The sequence below is a fragment of the Symphalangus syndactylus genome, chromosome 3 (genome assembly GCF_028878055.3).
Source record: "Symphalangus syndactylus isolate Jambi chromosome 3, NHGRI_mSymSyn1-v2.1_pri, whole genome shotgun sequence".
In the NCBI taxonomy this organism is placed as follows: domain Eukaryota; kingdom Metazoa; phylum Chordata; class Mammalia; order Primates; family Hylobatidae; genus Symphalangus; species Symphalangus syndactylus.
In genome coordinates, this window is record NC_072425.2 from 21,293,137 (window position 1) to 21,316,798 (window position 23,662).

The following is a 23,662-nucleotide window of genomic DNA, read 5'->3' on the forward strand; positions in this document are numbered from 1 at the left end:
AGGTGTGCTCTGAAGCGTGGCATCTTGAGATGAATGAAGGGCATGTTAGAAATAGTCCAGGAAGCTTGATGTTGAGGGCAACAGCCACCATGTCACACATTCTTTCCTACCTTCTTTTTTATTTCTCACTTTTCAGGAAAATCTTTATTCATTTGGCCAACAGGTTTGTTTGTAGTACGTGGACCTGTGGAATCTCACAACCTTCATATTTCCCTCCTTGCTTTGGCTACTAGGAGGCTTTTAAGTCAAATTTAAGCTCATTTCTAGCCACCATATAAGACCTGATGGCTTACATTTATATACCAAATGTATTACCTGCTTCGTTGCCCATTATCATCACTTCTGAGTTTTTTGTTTTAACCTCTTGAGTATGTGTCTATTAGCATAAGCTGCCACACTGCCTTTAGAGTATGATGTGTGAGAAATATAAATAAGCCTTTATTCTGACATTTGTAAGTAGCTTTAAGAGGGGATAGAATGGGAACTGAAAGTCTGAGTTTGGGCTCAGACTACAAGACTTTGATTGGAATGTGGCTATGTCTTGAGTTTGTTCCTAGGTATGTATCCTAACCTCCCTGAGGCTGTTTTACCCTTGTAAGATGGGAACATTAATCCCTTCCTCACCAGATTGTTAAAATAACTAAATTGTAAAATGTATGCAAAAGTGCTTACCTGGCATGGAGTAAGTCATTAAAAATTGTTTTTGTTTTTATTAGACATGTTCTAATAGGAACAACATTCATTTAAATTTCAAAAACATGCCCTAATTCCGAACACTTTTTTTTTTTTTTTTTGAGACTGAGTCTTGCTCTGTCGCCCAGGCTGGAGTGCAATGGCGCAATCTTGGCTCACTGTAGCCTCTGCCTTCCGAGTTCAAGTGTTTCTCGTGCCTCAGCTTCCCAAGTAGCTGGGATTACAGGCGTGTGCCATGGCACCCAGCCTGAACACGTTTTTGTCCTCCTAGTAACTGAGATGTCACATGGATCCTGCCATCCATAGGATCTTCCAGGGCTCCGTATGTAGTGGGCTTAGTCAGCCACCCTACTTTGACCCTGTCCTCAACCTGTGTTTTCCTTCTCTCCATCACCAGATCTCTTCCCTGAAGAACAGGCTGAAAAAGGTCTCCACAACCACTGGGGATGGTGTGGCCAGAGCGTTCCTCAAGGCCCAGGCCGCTTTCTTCGGTAGCTACCGAAATGCTCTGAAAATCGAGCCGGTGAGTAGCCTTGGCATGTCACAGAGCCCGTGTTTGGTCAGAGCTGAGAAACATACTTCAGGGGCCACAAGAAGTGCCATGATTCTTCTCGTTTCCAGATTCATCTAGAAGAGCGTGTGTGTGTTTGTGGTGGGAGACAGTGTACTCCCCTTGCTATACCTCTCAACACAAGGAGGCTGTGCTATCATGTGTGAGACCCTCACTGCTCTGGGAGCTGTTACACCCTGTGCGCCACCCTAGACAGTAAGCCCCAACCACGTGTCAGATCCAGTACCAGGCCCCTCACACTCACCTGCTCTCCCTGGAGCTTCACAGTGCACCTGTGCAGTAGCGATGATCAGCTCCACTTTACAAATGAGGAAACCAAGACTCAGGGAAGAGAAACAACTTAGCCCGAAAGAGCCAGATGGCCCCAGAGCCCCTGCTTTCCCACTGGGCCTCGCCGCCCCTGTTCTTTCAAGGAACCGCTCCTCCACGCTTGAGAAAGCAGAGCCTCCTGGGTCTCACGCCTCATGGCTCCTGCAAGTGGTCTTGGTGTAAGTGACCACAATGAGGACCAGGAAGCGACCTTGCCCACCTCTGGCCCTTCCCCCTTTCTGGGCCTCGTTGACTCATCTATGTCCCCTGCCTGCCTCATGAGGTGACTCGTGATTGCAAGGATGTGAAGACAACAGGTCTTCTCTGAAACCAAGGACAGTAGCAGTCCTCTTAGCTTCAGAGAGAAGTTCTTCTTTGCTGTTTCTCTCCTTGGCCTACTCTTGGCCTTCTGGCTGAGGAGAATGCAGGAACTGGCCTAGGGACCTGGGTCACCCTGTAGAGGGGAGAATGTTGGAGGGAAACCTTGCTGACAGGCCTGTTCTCCCAGGAGCACAGGGCTGCCTTCTTCTTTAACGGGTGAGTGACACTGTCACACCCAGCCTAGTCAGAGTCAGAATCAGAGTCGGGTGTCAGGGACCAGCACTGGCTGCACTGCCCATAGGCCGGGGCTGTTTGTTTCTATTTTTACTTTAACCTGTAGCATTTAATTAGATCAAATGACAAAAGATGAGGGGATGTGAGGCAATGCATTCTTTATAGAAATTCTGATTGTGAGCAGGGGTCACGCTTCCTCGTAAGCCGCAATTATACATTGGTAAGTGTCTTTACTGCTCTGACTCCGTCGTGTATTCAGGTAAAACACAAAGAGTAACAGCAAACACCTTGTTTCCCCATCACCCAGGACCTGCTCTCTGTGAAGTGGCCGGGGCAGTGGGTACTCAGGGAGCAGCATCCTAACCCCACCCTCCTCCTCCTTTTTATCCATCTAGCACTTAGGCCTCACTCTCTAGGCTGCCTGAGCTTTGGGCAGTGTCATCATCACTGTGTGCTCACATAGCAAAAGGGATACACTCTCTTTTTGCTTCCTGAGACATATTTCCCTTAGGTTTCTTGAAAGCCCTTCAGCTTAAAGCCAGTTCTTGATAGTGTCCTGCTAGTTCAAAGTGACATGGCTCTGATTATTTGTCATGATCTTTGGTCCAGCCAAACCAGTCAGGTTCAAAGCAGTGACAGCTGGCACAATTCAAGGAAAATATAGTTGTCTTCCCCCCCTTTAAAATGGGAATGAATAGGACAACTGGCCCAATCCTTTGCTTGGGTTGCTGGGAACGGACAGACTTGAAGTATTTTCACTCTTGCAGTGATCTCATTGTTGGCTTGTGTGCATCTGGAATCCAAAGGCAGCTGAAGTTCGGGGCATATTGCTGCTGCAGAATCTGGGCACAGGCTCCTCCACGGGAGGAGTTTATCATTGTACTTGCACAAGGCGCTGGAAGGCACTGGATTTAAGGACAGAAGCCCTGGAGTTTCAAGCCTGGCTCTGCACTTCTTAGCTGTCTAAAAGTTGAGCAAGCCATTTAATCCATTTAAACTTCAGTTTCTTCACCTGTGAAATGAGGATAAGCCTGCCTATCCTTCCTGAGGATCAATTGAGCCATAACACATTTCATCAGGAAGGTGAAACTTGAACTGGGTCTGATGAGTAAGGTTTGGGAAAAGAAAAAAGGAGCATCCCTTCCTAGAGTGGGGGTGGAGGTAACTGAAGAAGCAAAGGCTTGGAGGCAGGGCCCCTCATAGCCAGTGAGTGCGCCATTTTCTTTGGAGCAATTGGGTGGGGAGATGGGGCTGCAGGAGAGGATAGAGCCAAATTTGGCAGAGCCTTGGATGCTATGCTAAGAGAGTGAACCTTACCCTGTGAGGAGTGTAAGTTTTCGAGCAGAAATGTGACATGACTGAAGTTACCTCTGAGCAGTAGTACAGTGATGGACTAAAAGGAGAGCTGGAGGCAGAGAAACCAGTTAGAGGAGTGTTATGGGAACTCAGAAGAGAGCCCTGGGTGGCTCCACCGGGAACAGGGACCATGAAGGAAGAAGTAGCAAGACTCAGCAATGATCAAACATGGGAGATGAACAGCAAGAAGTGTCAAAATGTCTCCCAAGATTTGGAGCCTAGGAGAGGATGAAGACGCCCCTAGTAGCAAAAGGGAATGCTTAATGCCAAGGTGTTCACAGTAGCAGCATTTCTAATGGTAAAACACTGGAGTATACTGAGTATCCATATTAGGTAACTGGTGAAATAAATTGAAGTCTGTCTTATGATAGAATATTACATAGCCATTAAAACTATCAGCTTAGAGATAACATGATGGGTTTAGATGGAGACATGGCACTTGTCCTTGAATGTAAGATGCTGTTCAGTTATAAGATGTACTATTAGTTTATGTACCATTAAGAAAGGGAAAAGAGTGGTGCCAGTTATAATCGAAGGATGCCACCAATTATAAGACACATCCAGATTTCAGAAATATTACAATGGGAAGTAATTTTCATCTTAGAATCAATGAAATGTGGCAGACCTGTCAGCCTTTCGATCCCGTTCATCTGTACCACAACGGCTTTCTTCCATAAGGTGGAGAAGGAAACCAGAAGGCCTGGAATTTTCCAACCAAGCTTCAAGCCACTGTCATCACCATGTCACCTAGATGGTTTTTAAACTATAGATTTAATTTTGGCAAATTCTCCTTTTCTAAAATATGATGTAACAACATTCCCCATGTAAGATTGCTTGGGGCAGCCAGGCATGGTGGCACATTCAAGACCAGCCTGGGCAACATAGAGAGACCCCATCTCTAGCAAAAATAAATTAGCTGGATGTAGTATCACATGCCTGTGGTCCCAGCTACTTGGGAGGCTGACAGGAAGACCACTTCAGCCCAGGAGTTTGAGGCTGCAGTAAGCCAAGATGGTGCCACTGCATTCCAGCCTGGGCAACCGGGTGAGACCCTGTCTTTTAAAAATGTTTAGGGGATTAGTTTAAAATAATGACTGCAAGGTACATAGGAGCCCAAGAAATAGGGAGGAGGCGTTGGCTGCATGGGGGGAGGATGGTGCCTTGAATGAGCCTGCCAGGGTGCAGACAACACAGTGCTGAGGCCCTCCCCATGGCCACTTGTCTTTTAGTTGTTTCTCTGGTTATAAAAATAGCACCTGCTCTTCATAGGCTCACGCCTGTAATCCCAGCACTTTGGGAGGCCGAGACAGGTGGATCACAAGGTCAAGAGATCGAGACTATCCTAGCCAACATGGTGACATCCTGTCTCTACTAAAAATACAAAAATTAGTTGGGTGTGGTGGCGCACACCTGTAGTCCCAGCTACTCAGGAGGCTGAGGCAGGAGAATCACTTGAACCCAGGAGGCAGAGGTTGCGGTGAGCCAAGATTGTGCCACTGTACTCCAGCCTGGTGGCAGAGTGAGACTAACTCTAAAAAATAAATAAATAAATAAATAAATGCACCTGCTCTTTGTGGGAAAAAAAAAAAAAAAAGGTTTGAAGTAACAGGACTAGAAATGAGAAAGCACCACCCATAATCCTATCATCTCGAGGTGAGATACAGCGAGGTGAGATACAGTGGTGGCAGGTTTCCATCCAGGTTCTAGGATTTTTTGTTTCTTTTGTTTTTCCATTTTTAGGTTTTGTTTTTTTAACTTTCTTCTAGGCAGATGAGATATGCCTGAGAAAGCAATCCAGTATCCTAGTTATTAATATTTTTTTTTGCCTTTTAGTTTGTGTAAGCATTTTTCACATCACATAAAACTCTTCTTAGACATTATTGACAGTGGCTGAGCAGAGCCTATCAGGTGACCCTTGTGGTTCCCAACCCTGGCCGTGGATCAGAATCATGGGGGAGTGAGGAGCCGGGCGGGGGAGGCTTTTAAAAAGGCAAATGTCCAGGCCCCCCTCAGAGATTTCTGTCAAGTTCCTGTGATCTGAAATCAGAGCCAAGGCCCACCATCTTTTCCTAGTGCTGGTCTTTTAAAAAAATATATTTTACTATTGTATTATTATTATTATTTTGAGACAGGGTCTCACTCTGTTGCCTAGGCTGGAGTGGCATGATCATGGCTCATGGCAGCCTCAACCTCCTAGGCTGAAGTGATCCTCCCACATCAGCCTCCCAGCTAGCTGGGACTACAGGTGCATGCCACTGAACTCAGCTAGTCTATTTTTAATTTTTGTAGAGATAAGGTCTTGCTATGTTGCCCAGCTGGTCTCCAACTCCTGGGCTCGAGTGATCCTCCAGCCTCAGACTCCCAAAGTGCTGAGATTACAGGCATGAGCCACCGTGCCTAGCATGCTGGTCTTTTTGATTGTCAGTAATGTTTCACGATTTTAAACCACACTGTGCTAAACATCTTTATATAAATCTTCATGCATGGTTTGAATTATTTTCTTAGGCAGATTCCTTGACATGGATTTACTGGGTCAACAGATGTGAGTCCATTTAAGGCCTTTGGCACATAAGGTGTGGGAGAAAGCTGGTGAGCAGACACAGGGGGATGTCTGCAGGGAATGGCCCCTGAGGCGGGTGCCAGGGCAGGGCCTGAGAACAGTAGGTCGCTGGGAGCAGAATGAGCCTGCAGGGTAGAAGGCCAGCTATGTGGAGGCCACACAGGGCAGCCCAGCTGCAATGCTACCAGCCCCTCTGGCTCACCTGTGCTCACTGCTTCACAGTGCTTCCACAGCAGCGGTCACCATGCAGGGTCCCGGGCTACTGCCCGTACAGGTGGCGGAGGTGGGCTCATGGCTGTCAGGTTACTGCAGTCACAATGTTGTGTTTTGTTGGAAACAGAAACATGAGGGACCTAAGCAGGCTCCTCTCTGCTCTGCTTCTGCCTCCCTGGACCCTGAGCAGTTATTCACCTCTCCAATCCTCAGTTCCCCTTCCATAAAGTGGATGTGTAATCCCCTCCTTGCAGGAGTGTAGTGAGGCTTAAATAAGCCCAGCACGGTGCCTGTCCTGACGGCCCTGGGAAGATGGGCATGACCCTGGCCCTCGCCCACCTCCTCCCTCTGAGGAGGACCCTGCCAGCCTAGAGCCCACTGGGGGACAGCTCCAGTCCGTGGCCTGGCTGTCTCTGTGAGGAGGGGTCGAGCTCTGGCCTGAGAAGCAGAGGTGGGCACCTCCTCCTCTGCAGTCACGTCTGAAGACCCTTTCCCTGGCTCAGAGCTCCCTTGAGATTTTTACCACCTTGGCCTTTTTTTTTTTCCTCTCTCTCTCTCTCTCTCTCCTGATGAAAAAATTCAGAATGCAGCTTGCTGGGGGACTCCTGAGCTTTGTTTTCTTTACCAGATCCAGAAGGAAGGAGGAAGGGGGCCACTTGCTGAGGCCCAGCCCTGTGCCAGGAGCTAGGCTGCTCCTCCCCATCTGTGCTTTCTGCGGGTCTGTTGGGGAGGCTGAGTGCCCAGCCCAGGGCAGGGAGGGCCTCTGTTGGCTCCCTGGTGATGTGTGTCTTCAGGGCCAGGTGAATTATTCCAAAGGACTGTCTCAGGGTCAGAAACTGAGATGCCAGGGGTGTCCAGTTACTGCCAAGTTCACCTCAGTGGCCTCCCACAGGGTCAGCACTCAGTTGAACTCCAAGTTGCTTCCCATCCGTGCTCTCAGTAATTCCCCATCCCAGCCCCTCACTAGCCCTTCACACATGGGGGATGGAGCGAAGGCTGCAGTGATTCCTAGGAAGCAGCAGAGCCAGCAGACAGCCTCCAAACCCAGGTTCCCTCCAACACATCCTCCCGCCTGTCTTTGTTCTAGTTTCCACATGTTCTGTGTTAGTAACTCTCTGCATTTCCAGTACCAGGCACAGGTCGTGGCACCGTGTGTAGATATCAGTGAATATTATTTTGGAATAATAGATGGGAGAATAGGTGAAGGAAATTAGGGAATAGGGAAGCATTTGAGGCAGACGGGCTGCCCTTGGCCTCTGGTGCATACACATTGCATCCTGTCCTATCTTTGGGCTTCAGAGGTTGCTGCTTCCTGATGGAGGGGAGGGTGTCTGCAAATCACAAGGGCATGTGACCCATTTTTCAGTCACCTGGAGAAAATCAGATGCAAAGCCCAAGATATTTACCAATATGAGCCAAACCAACTTGTCCTTCTCGACTTAAATGACAGAGCCACCAGCAACCAGGCAGCCCCATCCGGAGAAACCCCCTTTATCCATGTCAAGCGGCAGCCCAGGCTCCAGCTCATTTATTTAGGCCTTTCTTGCTCTCTGACACGCCTCCTAGCAGTTGCCAGGCAACTCTGGGAGTAGCAGTGTGTGTTAGGGATTAACTAGTTAGGGCTGGGGTCCTTTTTGGCAAGAAGGGGATAAAAGACAAATGAGTTTAATTGCTAGGCCAAGGGTCCTTTCTCTGCATGGTAGAAGATTGCAACTTTTGGAGGATATGTATAGCAGTATGGTTCTAAAATTTGCCTTGAATGTTCCTCCTTTCTAGAGAGAACGAAAGAATTTTTTAAAGAATCTTTTACCTCCTTTGTTTAAAATTATATCATCATGAAATCTGAATAAGGCTAATACACCCCCTTCTAAACAGATTTCACACACACTGGTCTCAGTTTTAAAGAACTTTTGCAGATAGATTTGTGTGCTTTCAATTCATACCCTTTTCTGCTTAGAGTTTCTTATTTCATAGCCCATGCTGCATGATGGTGCATGTGAGGGTTCCTCTCCCCATGTCTGGCCCACTGCGGGTCGTTGGTATATGTTAGGTTAAGAGCAAAACCCATGGGTATTGGCGTTTGAAGATGTGTCCTCTTCTGTGCCAGTGTCCGTGGAAAGGCCAGTGTAGATGGAGCACTATGAGAGCTGTTTATTCAGCTAGCTTGTGTGGCCCTCTCTGGGCCAACCTGCTAGCTGGGCTTTCCCAAGATAAAGGGAACAGAGCTACTGCCCACAGGGAGCGAATGCTGGGTGGGGGCAATAAGCAAGCTGTTTAAACAGGCAGCAGCCAACTCACTCTGGTCCCACTTGCTTAGTTCATCCCAAGAGGCCAGCTTCCAGATTCAGCTGTGGGTACACTCGTATCATCCACCTTACAGCCCATGATTTTGCACGTGATTCTGCTGAGTCATATTTATCCACCTAAAACCGCTTGAGGACACAGAAGTTGAGATAAAAGCAGATTGATAGCCTGGCTTTCAAGGATGAATGCATGAGGTTGTGTTGGAGCAGGTTGGAAAAACACCACATATATCTGTGTCCTGGTTGAGTAACCCTGCTGATCTCATGTTGTTTTTGAAAAAAAATAAAAACTGTTTTCTGATTTCTTTTTGGTATAATGGAAAATAGAAAAATATTTTTAAAGTAGTAAAATCAAAACAGCACCATAGTCCCACTGATTTTTACTACCAAATGCCTTTGGTATTTACTCTTTATTGTTTCATTATGCAAAGGGTTTACATAGGTACAACCAAATCTCAGTTAAAAGTTAGTTCCCCACCCCCATTTAACAAGATTTCATATGTGTTTTTACATAGCTGCAGAATATTCCATCAAGTATAACTACCATAATTTCCATAACCACCCTCCCTTGTTGGACATTTAGGTTATTTCCAGTCTTTTAACATTATAAGTAATACTCCACTAAACATCTTTGTGAATAAAGCTTTGAAATGCTGTATTTCAAAGCCTTCTGAGTGGAAGAACTGAGTCTGTGAGCAGGAGCCTGACTGTGGGGGCCAACTTGTCACAGCATCACAAGAAAGCAGATTTCGGTTGACTCAGCCTCACGGTGGCTCAAGATGGAAAAAGAATCAAGAACCCTTGATGGGTGGGAGGGTGCGCACTCCCTGCCCTCCACACAGACAAGCAGAGGATTCCCAGAACACACATAAGGGATGTGACTAATTTGTCTGTGCCTCCATCTTGTGCTAAAAATAGGTTTGAGGAACCTTAAGACACTATGTACAGTACAGCAAGATGAGAGATAAGGAAGCAAGGAAACCGGGAGAAAGAGGAAACTGCATGACGCCTGGAAGGGACTGGTGTGTGTGTGCAGCTGTGTGTCTGCGTGAGGCTCTGTGACCCTCCACGCAGGTTGGGAGTGGTGGAGCTGGGACTCACCCCATCACACCCAGGTCTGTCTAAAGAGCCCATGCTTTAAGGAAAAAAAAAATGTGGTAAAAAATACATATAAGATGTGCTATTTTAACCATTGTTAAGTATACAGTTCATTGGCATGAATGGCATTCGCAGTGTGCAACCATCACCACTATCTGTTTGCAACATTTTTCATCACTCCCAACAGAACCTCTGTATCCACTAATCAAGAACTTCTCATTTCCCTTTCCCCCAGCTCTTAGTAACCTCTAGTCTACTTTCTGTCTCTATGAATTTACCTATTCTAGATAGTTCATAGAAGCGGAATCATTCAATAGTTGTCCCTTTGCCTGGCTTATTTTGGTAGCATCATGTTTACCAGGTTCATCCATGTTATAGCATGCATCAGAACTTCAGCCCTCTTTAAGACTGAATAATATTCCACTATCTGTATATACCATATTTTGTTTATCCACTCACTTGCTAATGGACACCTGGGTTGTTTCTATGTTTTGGTTGTTATGAGTAGTGCTGCTGTGAATGTGTATAATTAATAGTTTGAACACCTGCTTGCAAGTCATTTGGCTATATACCTAAAAGCGCAGTTGTGGGTCATCTGGTAATTCTACGTTTAACTCTTTGAGGAACCTCCAAAATGTTTTTCACAGAGTCCGTGCTTTTGTTAAGTGGGTAGCAGTGTCTGTGGGAAGCATGAATATGGACCCAAGAATATCTGTAGGAAAAGTTTGTGAAACATTTGTTTTATTTTCCGGTATATTTTAGGCAAGTGGATAAGGAATTATAGCCAAAACCTACAGGCCGGAGCTAAGCAGATTCATTGATGGGGAGTGTAAAGGGACTGCAGAAGGGGCTGGTAACTTACTAGTTAACATTTTTTCCCATTTTAGTGGTCATCTGAAGTCAAGATCATGTACTGCGAATGAAGCAAGGATAGGGGGAGGTGCTTCTGCCCCAGAACTTCAGGGACCATCACTATAGCTCTGTGGCTCTAAGTGGCTAAGGAGGCCACCGAATGTGATGGAAGGAGTATGGCCTTTGGAATCACCTGGGTTTTAATTCTGGCTCTGTCATGTACTAGAAGATGACTCTGGAAGTCACTTCACCATCCTGAGACTCACTTTTCTCATGTGTGAAATGTAAATAATGCCTATCTAGCAGGACTGTTGAGAAAAACAGCAATAATATGCACCAAACACCAGCATAGTGCCTTGCTGATAGTAGATGTTAACTAAATGATAGTGACCATCCCTGGGTGACAAAGTAAAGGAGGAAGGGAAAGATGAGACCGTGACATTCTAGAATAGTGGTGTCCATACTTGTTCAGCAAGTGCCCAAGAACCTGGAGCCATGCAAAACACACTGAAATTATTCTGGCCCATTTAATTCTTTCTTTTGAACTAATTGTGAAAGTATGGCTTTTATCTCAAATGATACATAAAGGATTTGAAATAAATCACATATTTGATTATTTCCTTTAATATTTATTTATTTATTCATTTTATTGCCCACCAGCAATTATAGACAAATGGGGTGGTAGGTACCAAGGGTTGAAAATTAGAGTCATTTAAAAAATTACAGTCAGGTTTAGTTTTTGTTTTTGTTTTGAGTTTCACTCTTGTTGCCCAGGCTGGAGTGCAGTGGCGACATCTCAGCTCACCACAACCTCCGCCTCCCAAGTTCAAGCGATTCTCCTGCCTCAGCCTCCCAAGTTGCTGAGATTACAGGCATGCACCACCACGCCCAGCTAATTTTGTATTTTTAGTAGAAACGGGGTTTCTCCCTGTTGGTCAGGCTGGTCCCGAACTCCCAACCTCAGGTGATCTGCCTGCCTTGGCCTCCCAAAGTGCTGGGATTACAGGCGTGAGCCACCACACCCGGCCCTACGGTCAGTTTTTGAAATACATAAGAGAAAATATAATTGAGGCTTATTTCATCAAAACATTTGTTGCCTATTGAGAAAAGATGACCATTGTTCAATATTGGCACCAAATCTCCACTGTCCACGTCACAGGGACACTGATGTTGTTCAGAACCCAGTTTGAGAGTCTTGTTACCTTGGAGTCACACAATAAATGATCAATGAACTGGGAACCCTTGTTCTAGAAGTAGACTGCCCAAGTAAAAGGTAGCTCTCTAAGTGAGAGAAGATGGGAACTAACAGGAAATCCACTTAAACACTATGATCAATCTCAACTGAATGATTTCAAAGAGCATAGATGAATATGATCAAAATGAAATTCCCATATGTTCTGAAATACTTGAAAAATAAAACACAGCTACTATATCTTGCACCATCCTGGAGGAATTCTAGGCTTTAACTTGATCTCATTTAATAATCCTGGCTCCTTTCTTACTTTGCTCCTTTAAAGCATGGGGCCATGTTTTATACACATTGATGTCCCTCACATAGTCTGATATTAGTAGGTGCTCATTAAATGTTGACTGACTGGATGAACAAATGAATGACTGATACCTGTTTCCCCATGCTATACATCAGAAAGGCTGGTGGTCATATTTCAGTGTTGCACAATAGAGATATTTAGTTGTTTTTTTTGTTTTTTTGTTTTTTTTTTTGAGACGGAGTCTTGCTGTGTCACCCAGGCTGGAGTGCAGTGGTGCGATCTAGGCTCACTGCAAGCTCCACCTCCCAGGTTCACACCATTCTCCTGCCTCAGCCTCCCAAGTAGCTGGGACTACAGGCGCCCACCACCACACTCAGCTAATTTTTTTTTTTTTGTATTTTTAGTAGAGACGGGGTTTCACAGTGTTAGCCAGGATGGTCTTGATCTCCTGACCTCGTGATCTACCCACCTTGGCCTCCCAAAGTGCTGGGATTACAGGCGTGAGCCACCATGCCCATCCAATACTTAGTTTTAAAACATATCAGCTGCAGCTTCATCTTAGACCCTGAGAGGAATAAGCTACACAAACACCACATCACGAATGTGTAAATGTAAAACGAAGGCACAGCCCAGCAGCTGCATGGTGGCTAACCACAGGCATTTAGAGTTAGGGAGGATCATCTCCTGTGGAATTGTCATTACCAGTAAATATTCTCTTCTAGTTAGAAATACACAAGAGAGGACTATAGTCATGGATTAAGCTGAAGCCACCGCGTCAGTTTTAAATACTCTATCTTTGTGGAAGCAGTGGCAAAGAGAAATGGTTGCTGCTACTGGTGTTTTAAAATCAGATGTTCTCACTTTAGGGTCTTTTACGTTTTCCAATGAGACTCTGAAAAGGAAATCTTTCTGATCCATTTTCAAGCAATGATAACATTTGACAATTTGCAGCGTGAAATGGTGCTAAGTGACTTCATATGCATAGCTAGACTATGAACTTCTTAAGAACAGGAGATCTTGGGAACAGGCGTGGTGTCTCACACCTGTAATCCCAGCACTTTGGGAGGCTGAGGCGGGCGGATCATGAGGTCAGGAGATCAAGACCATCCTGGCTAACACAGCGAAACCCCATCTCTACTAAAAATACAAAATACTAACCGGATGTGGTGGCGGGCGCCTGTAGTCCCAGCTACTCGGGAGGCTGAGGCAGGAGAATGGTGTGAATCTGGGAGGTGGAGCTTGCAGTGAGCTGAGATCGTGCCACTGCACTCCAACCTGGGTGACAGAGTGAGACTCCGTCTCAAAAAAAAAAAAAAAAAAAAAAAAAAGAACAGGGGACAGGAGATCTTATTCCTATCCCCCCAGCACACAGTCGATGGAAGGATGGTGGATTTGTTCTGTATAAGGCATTATGATATCTGTGATGATTAGAGGATACAGTTGTGTTGATTTCATCCCCACCCTCAGTTCTTGGATATATATCTTCACTGATTTTCTGTGGGGTGTGGTTGCATTCTCTGAAATATATGACTACATCACATTCAGGCTTAGGCTACCCTTCCACAAGAAAATTGAAGCCTTCTCCAGAAGACAGTGGAATGTCATGTTTACTCGTGTATCCTTGGCACAGAGCCTGATATATAGAAGGTGCTCAGTAGGATGTGAATGAATGAAGTTCTCAGAGTTCCTTTTTTTTTTTTTTTTTCTTTTTTTTTTGCGACGGAGTCTTGCTCTGTCACCCAGGCTGGAGTACAGTGGTGCGATCTCGGCTCACTGCAAGCTCCACCTCCCAGGTTCACGTCATTCTCCTGCCTCAGCCTCCCAAGTAGCTAGGACTACAGGCGCCCGCCACCACGCCTGGCTAATTTTTTGTGCTTTTAGTAGATACGGGGTTTCACCGTGTTAGCCAGGATGCTCTCGATCTCCTGACCTTGTGCTCTGCCTGCCTTGGCCTCCCAAAGTGCTGGGATTACAGGTGTGAGCCACCATGTCCAGCTCATAGTTCTTATTTATAATGTCCTTAGTTGTTTGGGAGCTATAAAACAGCTTCGTTAAATAAATCATTAAGACCTGAAGTCTTAAGGAAAAGAAAAGAACAGCATTTGTTATATGCTAGGCTCTTTATATATATTCCCCTTTTTACAGCCCCCCTGTGGAGAGCATGCACAGCCCCATTTTACTGATGAGAAACTGAGGCTAGGAAAGATTGTGTCACTTTTTAAGAAGTGGCAGAGCCAGGATTGGCCCCTCCATCTGCCTGGTTCTGGTGACCATGCTCTTTTCTCTGACTGCGCTCCACAATGGTGATTACCATATGGTTCATATTACATGTGATTTGAGGGCATTTCAGAAGAAAACTGAGCTGGTTCCCTCTTAGGAGTCAATTTCTCTAATCTATACAAGTGTTTCTTGACAATTACAGGTTAAACTAACATTTATAAACTATTTTGCAAGGGGGAAATGTCAAAATTTTATATATCTTTTTTAAAACATTCCTTTAATAGATGATTTTAATTGGCTAATATTTTGTTGTTTAAATATTTGATATTTGTAGTGATAATTGGATGAAAACTTAAAACTCTGGGAAGTGTAGCCCTTCCTCCTCTTTTCCTGGGCTGACACCTAGTGGCTAGCTTTCTCACAGCAGTGTTAATCCATATTTCTTGTTGGTTGTTTTTCAGTTGATGTTAGGATTTGACATCATAATAAAAGTAGCCACATTCATATAAGGTTTATTTATTAGGGATTGTATTAACAACGGAATTTTGATTTATAGTGAATTTTAAGTCTGTTATAGTCAAGCCTTGTTAGCACAACATGGAACAAGCATTTGAAATCTTACGATAGTGGTCCCCACTGCAGACCTGACCAGGGCACTGACTTGCACACACTGACAAATAAGACCTGGTCACTGTTAAAGACAGTGAGAGGCAGAGAAGGAAAGGAAGCAGAGAGTTGCAGTAAGGGGTAGGAACTGCTGTAGTAGAATGTGCAAGCTGGGAGACATTTCAGCGCAGGGCTAATCACTACAGATTGGGTGCTGCGGGGAAGCTTCCCAGGGACGGATGTGTCTGGAATGAGGCCTTACAGAAGGAATAGGAGCTCCCCGGGAGCAGGGGGCAGGAAGTAGCACATGCAGAGGCAAGCGGCCTTGACAGCATGTGGCACGGTCGGGTACTGTGAGTGCCCCTGTGGCTGGAGCACAGACAGAAGGGGCGTGGCTGAGGACGAAGCAGAGGAGTGGTCAGTTTCCAGGCAGTAAGAGACTGTGTTGGCCACTACAGGATTCAGCACTAATATCATAAGCCAGCATTTCCAGAACCCTGTTTCTTGAACTATTAGACCCAAAGATACTGATACATTTTCTGATCCCATAGAATTTGGAATTGTTACATTTTACATCTACTGTAACTTTTTAAATATATTAACAATGTACACTACTGAAGCCCAGCTGTAAAGAAATCTGGATCACTTTGTTCAACCCAGCATTTTTCAGGCCTTTTCCACAAAATACATATTAGCATTCCATGCATCTAGTGCTCCTCACAGCAGTTTAGGAAGCACTGCTAGAGCTAATGGTTGTTGGTTAATTTTTCTTGCTCTAAGACCATGGAATTAGGATACCAGCTAGGTTCATTTTACCTGTTCCATGGCTGTGAATCTCAAAAACAGGAAAGCACATTCTTTTTCCAAAGCTTCTTGTCTGGCCAGACAGAGGTTTGGGGCCAACAGGTGGTCTTGAGACACAGAGCCGAGCCGCCACTTGGCTTTCCCAGCTCAGGATGGCAGGCTGCTCTACTTGGTCCTCTAGGTCCAGCAGCTTAATCAGTGTGTCAGTCAGGATCTAAGGACAACAGAGACTACTTTCATTGTTTACAACAGAGGGGAAATAATGCAAGGAAGTGGTTACACAAGTGATGGAGGAGCTGAAATTCAAAAGAAGACAGGGAGGCAGTCCAGAGATTAGTAACAGCAGAGGTGGTGTTCGTGAGGCCAGAGGCCAGGGTTACTTGACCACAGTTGGTCCCTGTGGGTCTGTGCATTGGGTGCTTGAGTCAGGGAGGAGGTGAACCATTGCTAGACAGCCCACCCAAGCAGAGAGAGCATGAAGAGATACTCAAGCTTTTCCCTTCCATTCTCCTCCTCCTAATCTCTCGCTGGTGCCTTGCATGGGCCAAACCAAGCGGAAACCAGCTGATCTGGGAGCCCGGGGAACTCAGTGTGCAAAGGTCACCCTCCTGTCTATAGAGAGCAGAGCAGAAAAGTGGGGTGAGTCTGAGGTCAAGCAGGCTGAGAACCAGCACTGCCAGATCCCAGAGAGTAAGGCTATTTGGTGATCGCTCCCCCGCATCCCTTCCCCCGGCAAATGAATAGCATAATGAAGTGAAAGACCCCTTGACTTGGAGTTAGACTTGATGCTAACCTGGACTCTGTCTTTTCTAAGCTGTGTGACTCTACGCAAGTTACTATACCTTTCTGAACCCTATTACCTCAACTTTACAATAGGTAAGGGAATCTCGACTTAAACGATACCTTCATAGAGCTTCCTTGACATGTGTCTGGCTGGTTTCTATTTTATAATGAAATAAGAACAAGGTATTTAAAACTTTGTGGGCTTAGCCTGGAGCTAACAGGAATGTCAGAAATTCACATATGTTGATTGACTACCCCCCAAACTTCAGAGAATTTGCTAAAGTTTTATTAGCTACCAATTATTATCTAATAGATGTCTAATTTCTTAATATATTCTCTTTCTGGAGGCACATGGGTAGAGGAAAACTTGCAGAGTGTTCAATGGGATGTTTGAGTGTTGGAGAGGCACTGTGTGTGCACTGTAGTTTGGTACTGGCTAAAGAAGGTTGAGATTCCGGGAGAGTTACTTCTTCAGAGCTATGAAACTTTGGGAAGCCCTCACTCCTCCCTGAACCGCAGGTTTTTCATTTGTTAAGTGGGGATAAAAATGCCACCCTTGTAAAATTGTTTTCAGAATTAAATGCGATGGCAGATGAGAAGTACTCGTCCTCTGTGCATCTTTCCTGCCCTCCACAGCAAACTTTTTATCCAGTGAATGCCCAATTCACCAGCAGTCACATTCCATGGAGGCGTGGCAGGATTTTTGGAAACCCTTTAACTGGAGATTATTTATGTTTGGCTTGCTGGTCCCTGTTAGTGATGTGACCTGGCAGGTCTCCACTCAACGCTGTTTCCATCAGTCACAGCTCACTGGCATTATTCATAAGCCAGTTGCTTGAGACTTTTCTTTACTCATATTCCTACTGTGAGGAATGTTCACTCTTGTCTTCACAATAAAATGGTCTGGAGGTTTTGAGGTTGTCTTGAGCAAGTCAGCTGCCAGCTTAAAAGGTCATTATCTGTTCTCTGAAGGGAAACTTTTATCCCAGGTTGATTAGTTTTATCCTGGGTTGATAAGTGTTTATGCAAAAGAAGTAGGGGTGGGAAAAACCTGGTACTCCCTGAACTCCTACTTCTTGCCCTTTATGTATATTTTCTTGGTTAAATGTACACAGTATTATCCCCAACTTGCTAAATAAGAAACTTAAAGCAGAGAGAATTGAAATTATTTAATGCAACAACTTTGCTCAAACATTTACCAAGACCCTACTAAACCAGGGGACTATTCTAGATGCTTGGAGCTGCAGCAGTGAACAAAATAAAGTCCTAGTCCTTAAATCTCTTCTACTTTAGGAAGACACAGATAGTAAACAAAGATGAAAATCAACATATAATATGTCTGATGGTAATAAGTGTTATGCAGAAAAAGAAAGCTAAGGAAGAAGATAGAGAAAGCTCCTGGGTGAGGTAGGTGCCAAGAAGAAGATAGAGAAAGCTCCTGGGTGAGGTAGGTGCCAAGAAGAAAGAGTCGGACTAGAGCCAGGTCTGTCTGCCTCTAGAACTCATGGTTTTTCCACTGGTCCCGTGCTGCTTCTGATCCTCTTTGGTGATGGTTTCCAGCATCTAGGGAGGAAACATGAACTCCTCTAGCATCTTGCTTCTTAGTCTAAAGCTGATAATTCAATGTGTCAGGGTGGTGACTTTGCATTCCTGGGGTACAGAAAACATTTTTGCCGTACTCCCTGCTGTCAGCAGCATGTAGCTGTTTCTTTCGTCTCTCTGGTTTCACAGACACATTTAATCTTGATGCAGAAAGCATCTTGCCAGCTTGGACTTGAGCCCTAGTGCTGAGGAGACCAGTCTGTCCTAAAGGAGAGTCTCTGTGACTGCTGGGCTCAAAGGAACTCATCACTTCTTTTTTCTCTTCTTCCAAAAAGTGATGCTCCAGGGAGTAGCTTATGTCATCTTAATACCTGTTTCCTGATCTTTAGGACTCAGCAAGACAGTCTAATTCTATTTTAAAAAAATGCTGACACCTACTCTGTACCAGGCCCAGTGGCAGGCACTGAAGAAAAGAGATGGAACCTACTTACAGGAGTCAGCCAGACCTGGGTTCCAAGTACCACTTTTCTATTTATGTAATTTTGGGCATGCTACTTAACTCCTTAGCTTCAGTTTTGTCATCTGTAAAATGGGAAGAATAAATGTAATCTGCCTCACAGGATTGGTGTGAAGATTAAGTTAGATAATACAGCATGGTACCTGGCTCTTGATAAGAGCTTAATATTAGTTTTTTAAATATACCACAGTAACCATTTAATTTATAGCTGAGTTTACATTTTGTCCTATGAGGAAACAGTTGGGTAGATACAAGATTTTCTTTCTCAAAGTGTATGTATTTTAGTGGAAAATACAGTAATAATCCTCATCATGCTGACACTGTTTACAAAGAAGTGTTGGCATTCAATGTTTATAGTATTTCCCACTAGGTAGGTACCGTTATACCTTTAAAAATCTATTTGCTATAAAATAAAACATAAAACTGCCTTAATCAAGTGGATGATGTAATTTTTTTTTTTTTTTTTTGAGAGAGAGTCTCACTCTTTTTTTTTTTTTTTTTTTTTTTTTGAGACAGAGTCTCACTCTTTTTTTTTTTTTTTTTTTTTTTTTTGAGACAGAGTCTTGCTCTGTCGCCCAGGCTGGAGTGCAGTGGCGCAGTCTTGGCTCACTGCAAGCCCCGCCTCCCGGGTTCACGCCATTCTCCTGCCTCAGCCTCTCCGAGTAGCTGGGACTACAGGCGCCCGCCACCACGCCCGGCTAATTTTTTGTATCTTTAGTAGAGACGGGGTTTCACCGTGGTCTCAATCTCCTGACCTCGTGATCCGCCCGCCTTGGCCTCCCAAAGTGCTGGGATTACAAGCGTGAGCCACCGCGCCCGGCCGAGACAGAGTCTCACTCTTTCACCCAGGGTGGAGTGCAGTGGCGCGATCTCGACTCACTGCAAGCTCCGCCTCCTGGGTTCACGCCATTCTCCTGCCTCAGCCTCCTGAGTAGCTGGGACTATAGGCGCCCGCCACCGCACCTGGCTAATTTTTTGTATTTTTAGTAGAGATGGGGTTTCACCGTGTTAGCCAGGATGGTCTCGATCTCCTGACCTCGTGATCCACCTGCCTCGGCCTCCCAAAGTGCGTAAATTTTTATAAGACCAACACTTTCCAAAACAAAAAACAGAACTTTCCTGCCCACCCTAGAATCCTCTTTCATCCCAACTCTTTCCTTTTCTCCATAAGTAACCACTGTCTTGACTTCATGGTAATCACTTCCTTGCATTAAAAAAAAAAAAAATAGTTTTATTAGCCAAATGTTTATGCCTAGAAACTATAGGTGACTTTTTCTGTTTTAAAAGTATATGACTTTTAATTCTCTTTCAACTTATAGGTTCCTCCTCCACCCCTTTCATTTACTTACAATTTATTTGTGTATGAACTCAAGCCTGTGGAGATTTCCCACTGTGTGAGTTTTGCTGATGGCATGATCTTGGTGCAGTTCACGATGTTCCTCTGTCCCCTGTATTTCCTGCTAATTGACAGTTGATCCAGAGATTGGATAGACTGAGGTTCAGTCCCTTTTGCAAGACTGTAGGAGGCATACCAGGTCTTGTTGTGTCTGTTTTAGTGATCTTAGTAGCCAATGTGTTTAATATCTATATCTGTTTATTCACTGGGAGTTGAAAAATGGTGATATTCTAAGTTTATAATTTGTTTTTCATTTATTGGTTGGAATATTTTTATAAAGAGACAGTTTCCCTCATTTAATATTTACTCAGTGTTAGCGTTCATACAAGCCAAAGCAAAATAAATGTTTGACTCTTTCTCTTTATTTACCACTTTTTAATATAATGAACTGTTGGTTCCCTATCATCCTCCAGAAGTGACAATTGATACATACATAAATATGTATGAATTCATATATATATATATGAGTTGTCACCTTTGGATTCATACACACACACACACACACACACACATATATAATTGCCTGGTAGATTTCAAGATATTTGATGGATTTTGGTTCATTCTGATTATCATTTTTTATTTAATTATTTATAATTTTTAATTATTAAAGCAATTATTTTATTAAACTCAAACCCTCCCATCTTTGGTCAGTGAGAAATACTTCAGGTTGACACCTGAGTACTTTTTTTCCACATGAACCTAGTCGTCTTTGACAGCTCTCTTGCTATCTGATATTACAAGAGGTTCCAAGCTCATCTTGTACATCCTACCCCCAAACCTGGAATCAGACATTTCTTCAGGAAGTGCTGTAGTAAGAAATTATATCTCAAGACCAAAACCTGGCTTAGGATACTCATTGCTACTGAGTTGGCCATTGTTTCTAGGCCTTTTCATTGAAAAGAGCTAGGAAACATATGCTTATGTACGTAAATCTCTTGTCGTTCATATTGATACTTCCAATTAAAATTCAAGACTACAGAGCTTTTACTTAACCTCTTCTCTATTACATTTGTATTTCCTCTCTCCCATATGAAAATTCTGGTTCTCAAGGGCAGAAGGAATAATAAAATACTCCAGAATTACTAATTTAGTTTCATAATCTCCAAAAATAATACAAATACTACGATGAGCATAATACAGAAAACCTTTTAACTATTTTTTGCTATGTTCTTTCCTCCCATTTTTGACTAGTTCCGCTGTATTTACATTGCTAGAGCATGCAGCCATTACGCAAGACACTGTCTCCCTCTCAGTCTTTGGGGGACTCTGTCTGTTACTGCCAGTCCTAATGGTGATGCCGCTGCAGTCATTTTTTATTGCCTGAAACTTGCTCCCTGGTAAATTCCCTAGGAAAGTTCCTGGGAACAATATTCTCTCCGTTGTTAAAAGTCGATCATCACTTTTCTACATCCTTTAAACATGTAAGTCAGTTTTGCTGGATGTAAGATCCTTGGCTCATACATTCTGAGTATCTTGAATGTGTTACTTTATTTTCTTCTGACAAAGTGTTGCTGTCAAAGTCTAATGATAATCTCAATTTTCTTTTGTTAATAAGTCACTTTTTTTTTTTTTACTACATGCCCAAGAGTTTTTTCTTTGTTTTTTTTTTTTTTTGTTTTTTTTTTTTTTCTAAGTTCAGCAATTTTATTAGATTGACTTTGGTAGTCGTTCTAGTTCTGTAGACCAGGAATACTCTGTGGTCTTTCAACATATTTGAAATACACAATTTCATACATCTTTTTTTTTTTAATTTCAGGAAACTTTTCTTGAATTAACATTGGTTCTGATTATTACTTTGTTTTTCATCAGGCACTCCAATTAGCCATATATTCAATCTTCTTTGCCTATTTTCAATATTTTTCACCTTCTTTAAAATCTCTTTTATCTCTTTATTTCTTTTTAAATATATTATTGAGATGCTATTCCTTTTGCTGTATTTTTGAATTTTGAGTTTTCTGGTTTTCTTTTGTTTTTCTTAAGGCATTGTCTGTTGAGTTGATTTGTTCTTATATTCCTTTATTCTGAATATAATAATCTAGTTCTTTTTTTCTTATATAGTTCTTATTTCTGAAAAGAGTTTTTATTTCCAATATTTTCCTGAGTTCTATCCCCTCATTTTTAGGTTTTTGTAATTCAGATTTATATTGGTTTTTCATGCTTTATGCCATTTTCTTAGTGTCTTTAGCTCATTTTGACACAGTAGGTTGTAGTTTTAATCTGTTTTGTGGGCATACCTCTCAGGCATGCTGTCATTGTGTACAGGGCTGTTATTCTGTCTCTTTTTATTTTTCTTATAATAACCTTATGTGGGATTTTATCTCAGTGTTTTGTTGTTGTTGTTCATTTTTATGTGAAATTAGGTTTCCTGACTTTAGAATGAGATGAAGTTCCAGAAAGCTTTTCTAACTTCACTGAGTTAACAGCTCTTCTGTTGTTTTTGGTGGTGGTCAATAATGTGACAGCTGCTTTCTGGTGTTTTTTGGGTTCCCTTCCCCTACTTTGATCTAGACCTCCATTTCCTGTCCTCTCTCTCGTATCTGTCCTGCTCAATCTTGGTTCCATCCCCAGCAATTTCTCCCCATTGTGGACTCCTGTCCTGGAAGGAGGTCCTCATGTGTTTTCTCGGGAGTTCCTAGAAACTCCTAGTGTTTGCAGGGGCTGGACGGCTCGGTCTCCTTCAGTCCTTCTTACTGTGAGCCCCTCGCACTCACCTGCTGTTGCAGAGGCCAAAACACTTCCACTTGTAGAAGCTGTTCTCAGATTGACTCGCTGAGCTTTCTGCAAGTCGCTGATAGCTTTTTTCTTTTTCTTTTCTTTTCTTTTCTTTTTTTTTTTTTTTTGGAGACAGAGTTTCATTCTTGTTGCCCAGGCTGGAGTGGTATAATCTTAGCTCACTGCAACCTCTGCCTCCTGAGTTCAAGCAATTCTCCTGCCTCAGCCTCCCGAATAGCTGGGACTACAGGCATGTGCCACCACGCCCGGCTAATTTTTGTGTTTTTAGTAGAGACGAGGTTTCGCAGTGTTGGCCAGGCTGGTCTTGAACTCCTGACCTCAAGTGAGCCACCTGCTTCGGCCTCCCAAAGTGCTGGGATTACAGGTGTGAGCTACTACGCCTGTCCAATGTTTTGAGGTCTACTTGTGCTGAGGTCTATCAGTGCAAATACCAACATGAAGCCAGTTTGGTGGTGGTTTGTACTTGCCTGCTTGCGTTTGGGGGTTCATTGTTCACCTGGTTTTGTTGTAACTGTTGCACATATTTGAGGTTTTGCTATATAGTCAGTTTGCCTTTTTTATGTGGAGGTTTGAAGAGGTTGAACAACTATACTACCACTGCTGCTACCACTGCCAGATTCCCAGAATCCCCCTTTTCTGTTTTCCCAATTTTTCCTTAGAAATCCTAGGAAAGGTAAAATATCTTTCACGAGTGTAGTAAGTGCCCTCTTGGAACTTATATTCTAGTGGAGGAAGACAGAGAATAAACATGAACAAAAAATAGAAAAAGATGAGTTCAGATAGTGATGCGTGCCATGAAGAAAAACCACTGTAAAGGGGTAGCAAAGCCAGGGGAGGTGTTTATCTGGTACTCTTCTCCAAAGAGGTGGTATCTGAGCTGAAAACTGAATGATGAGAAGTCACCAACATTCAAATAACTGGGATCTGAGCATTCTAGGCAGAACAAACAGCAAGTACAGAAACCCGAGGTAGACACAAGTTTGGCCTGTTTCAGAGATGGAAAACAAGGCAGCATGGCTAAAGCAGAGTGAACACAGAGAGAAACGTAGGAGACAGAGGCC

The 23,662-nt window shown here is 43.7% G+C and overlaps 1 protein-coding gene across 23 annotated transcripts in view; it reads left to right on the forward strand.

Moving 5' to 3' along the window:
• Positions 1 to 23,662, forward strand: part of DENND1A (DENN domain containing 1A) — a 553,551-nt gene that overhangs the window by 368,245 nt on the left and 161,644 nt on the right. For 22 of the 23 annotated variants that reach the window (XR_010119966.1, XR_010119965.1, XR_010119967.1 and 19 more), the window contains one exon: positions 1,091 to 1,216. The exons of the other annotated variant lie outside the window; for it this stretch is intronic. Coding sequence is in view for 19 of the 22 variants with exons in the window: in XM_055271163.2 (XP_055127138.1) it covers positions 1,091 to 1,216 (126 nt within the window). In the remaining 3 variants the exon portion in view is untranslated. The remainder of the gene's footprint in view (positions 1 to 1,090; positions 1,217 to 23,662) is intronic. 23 annotated transcript variants of the gene reach the window in all.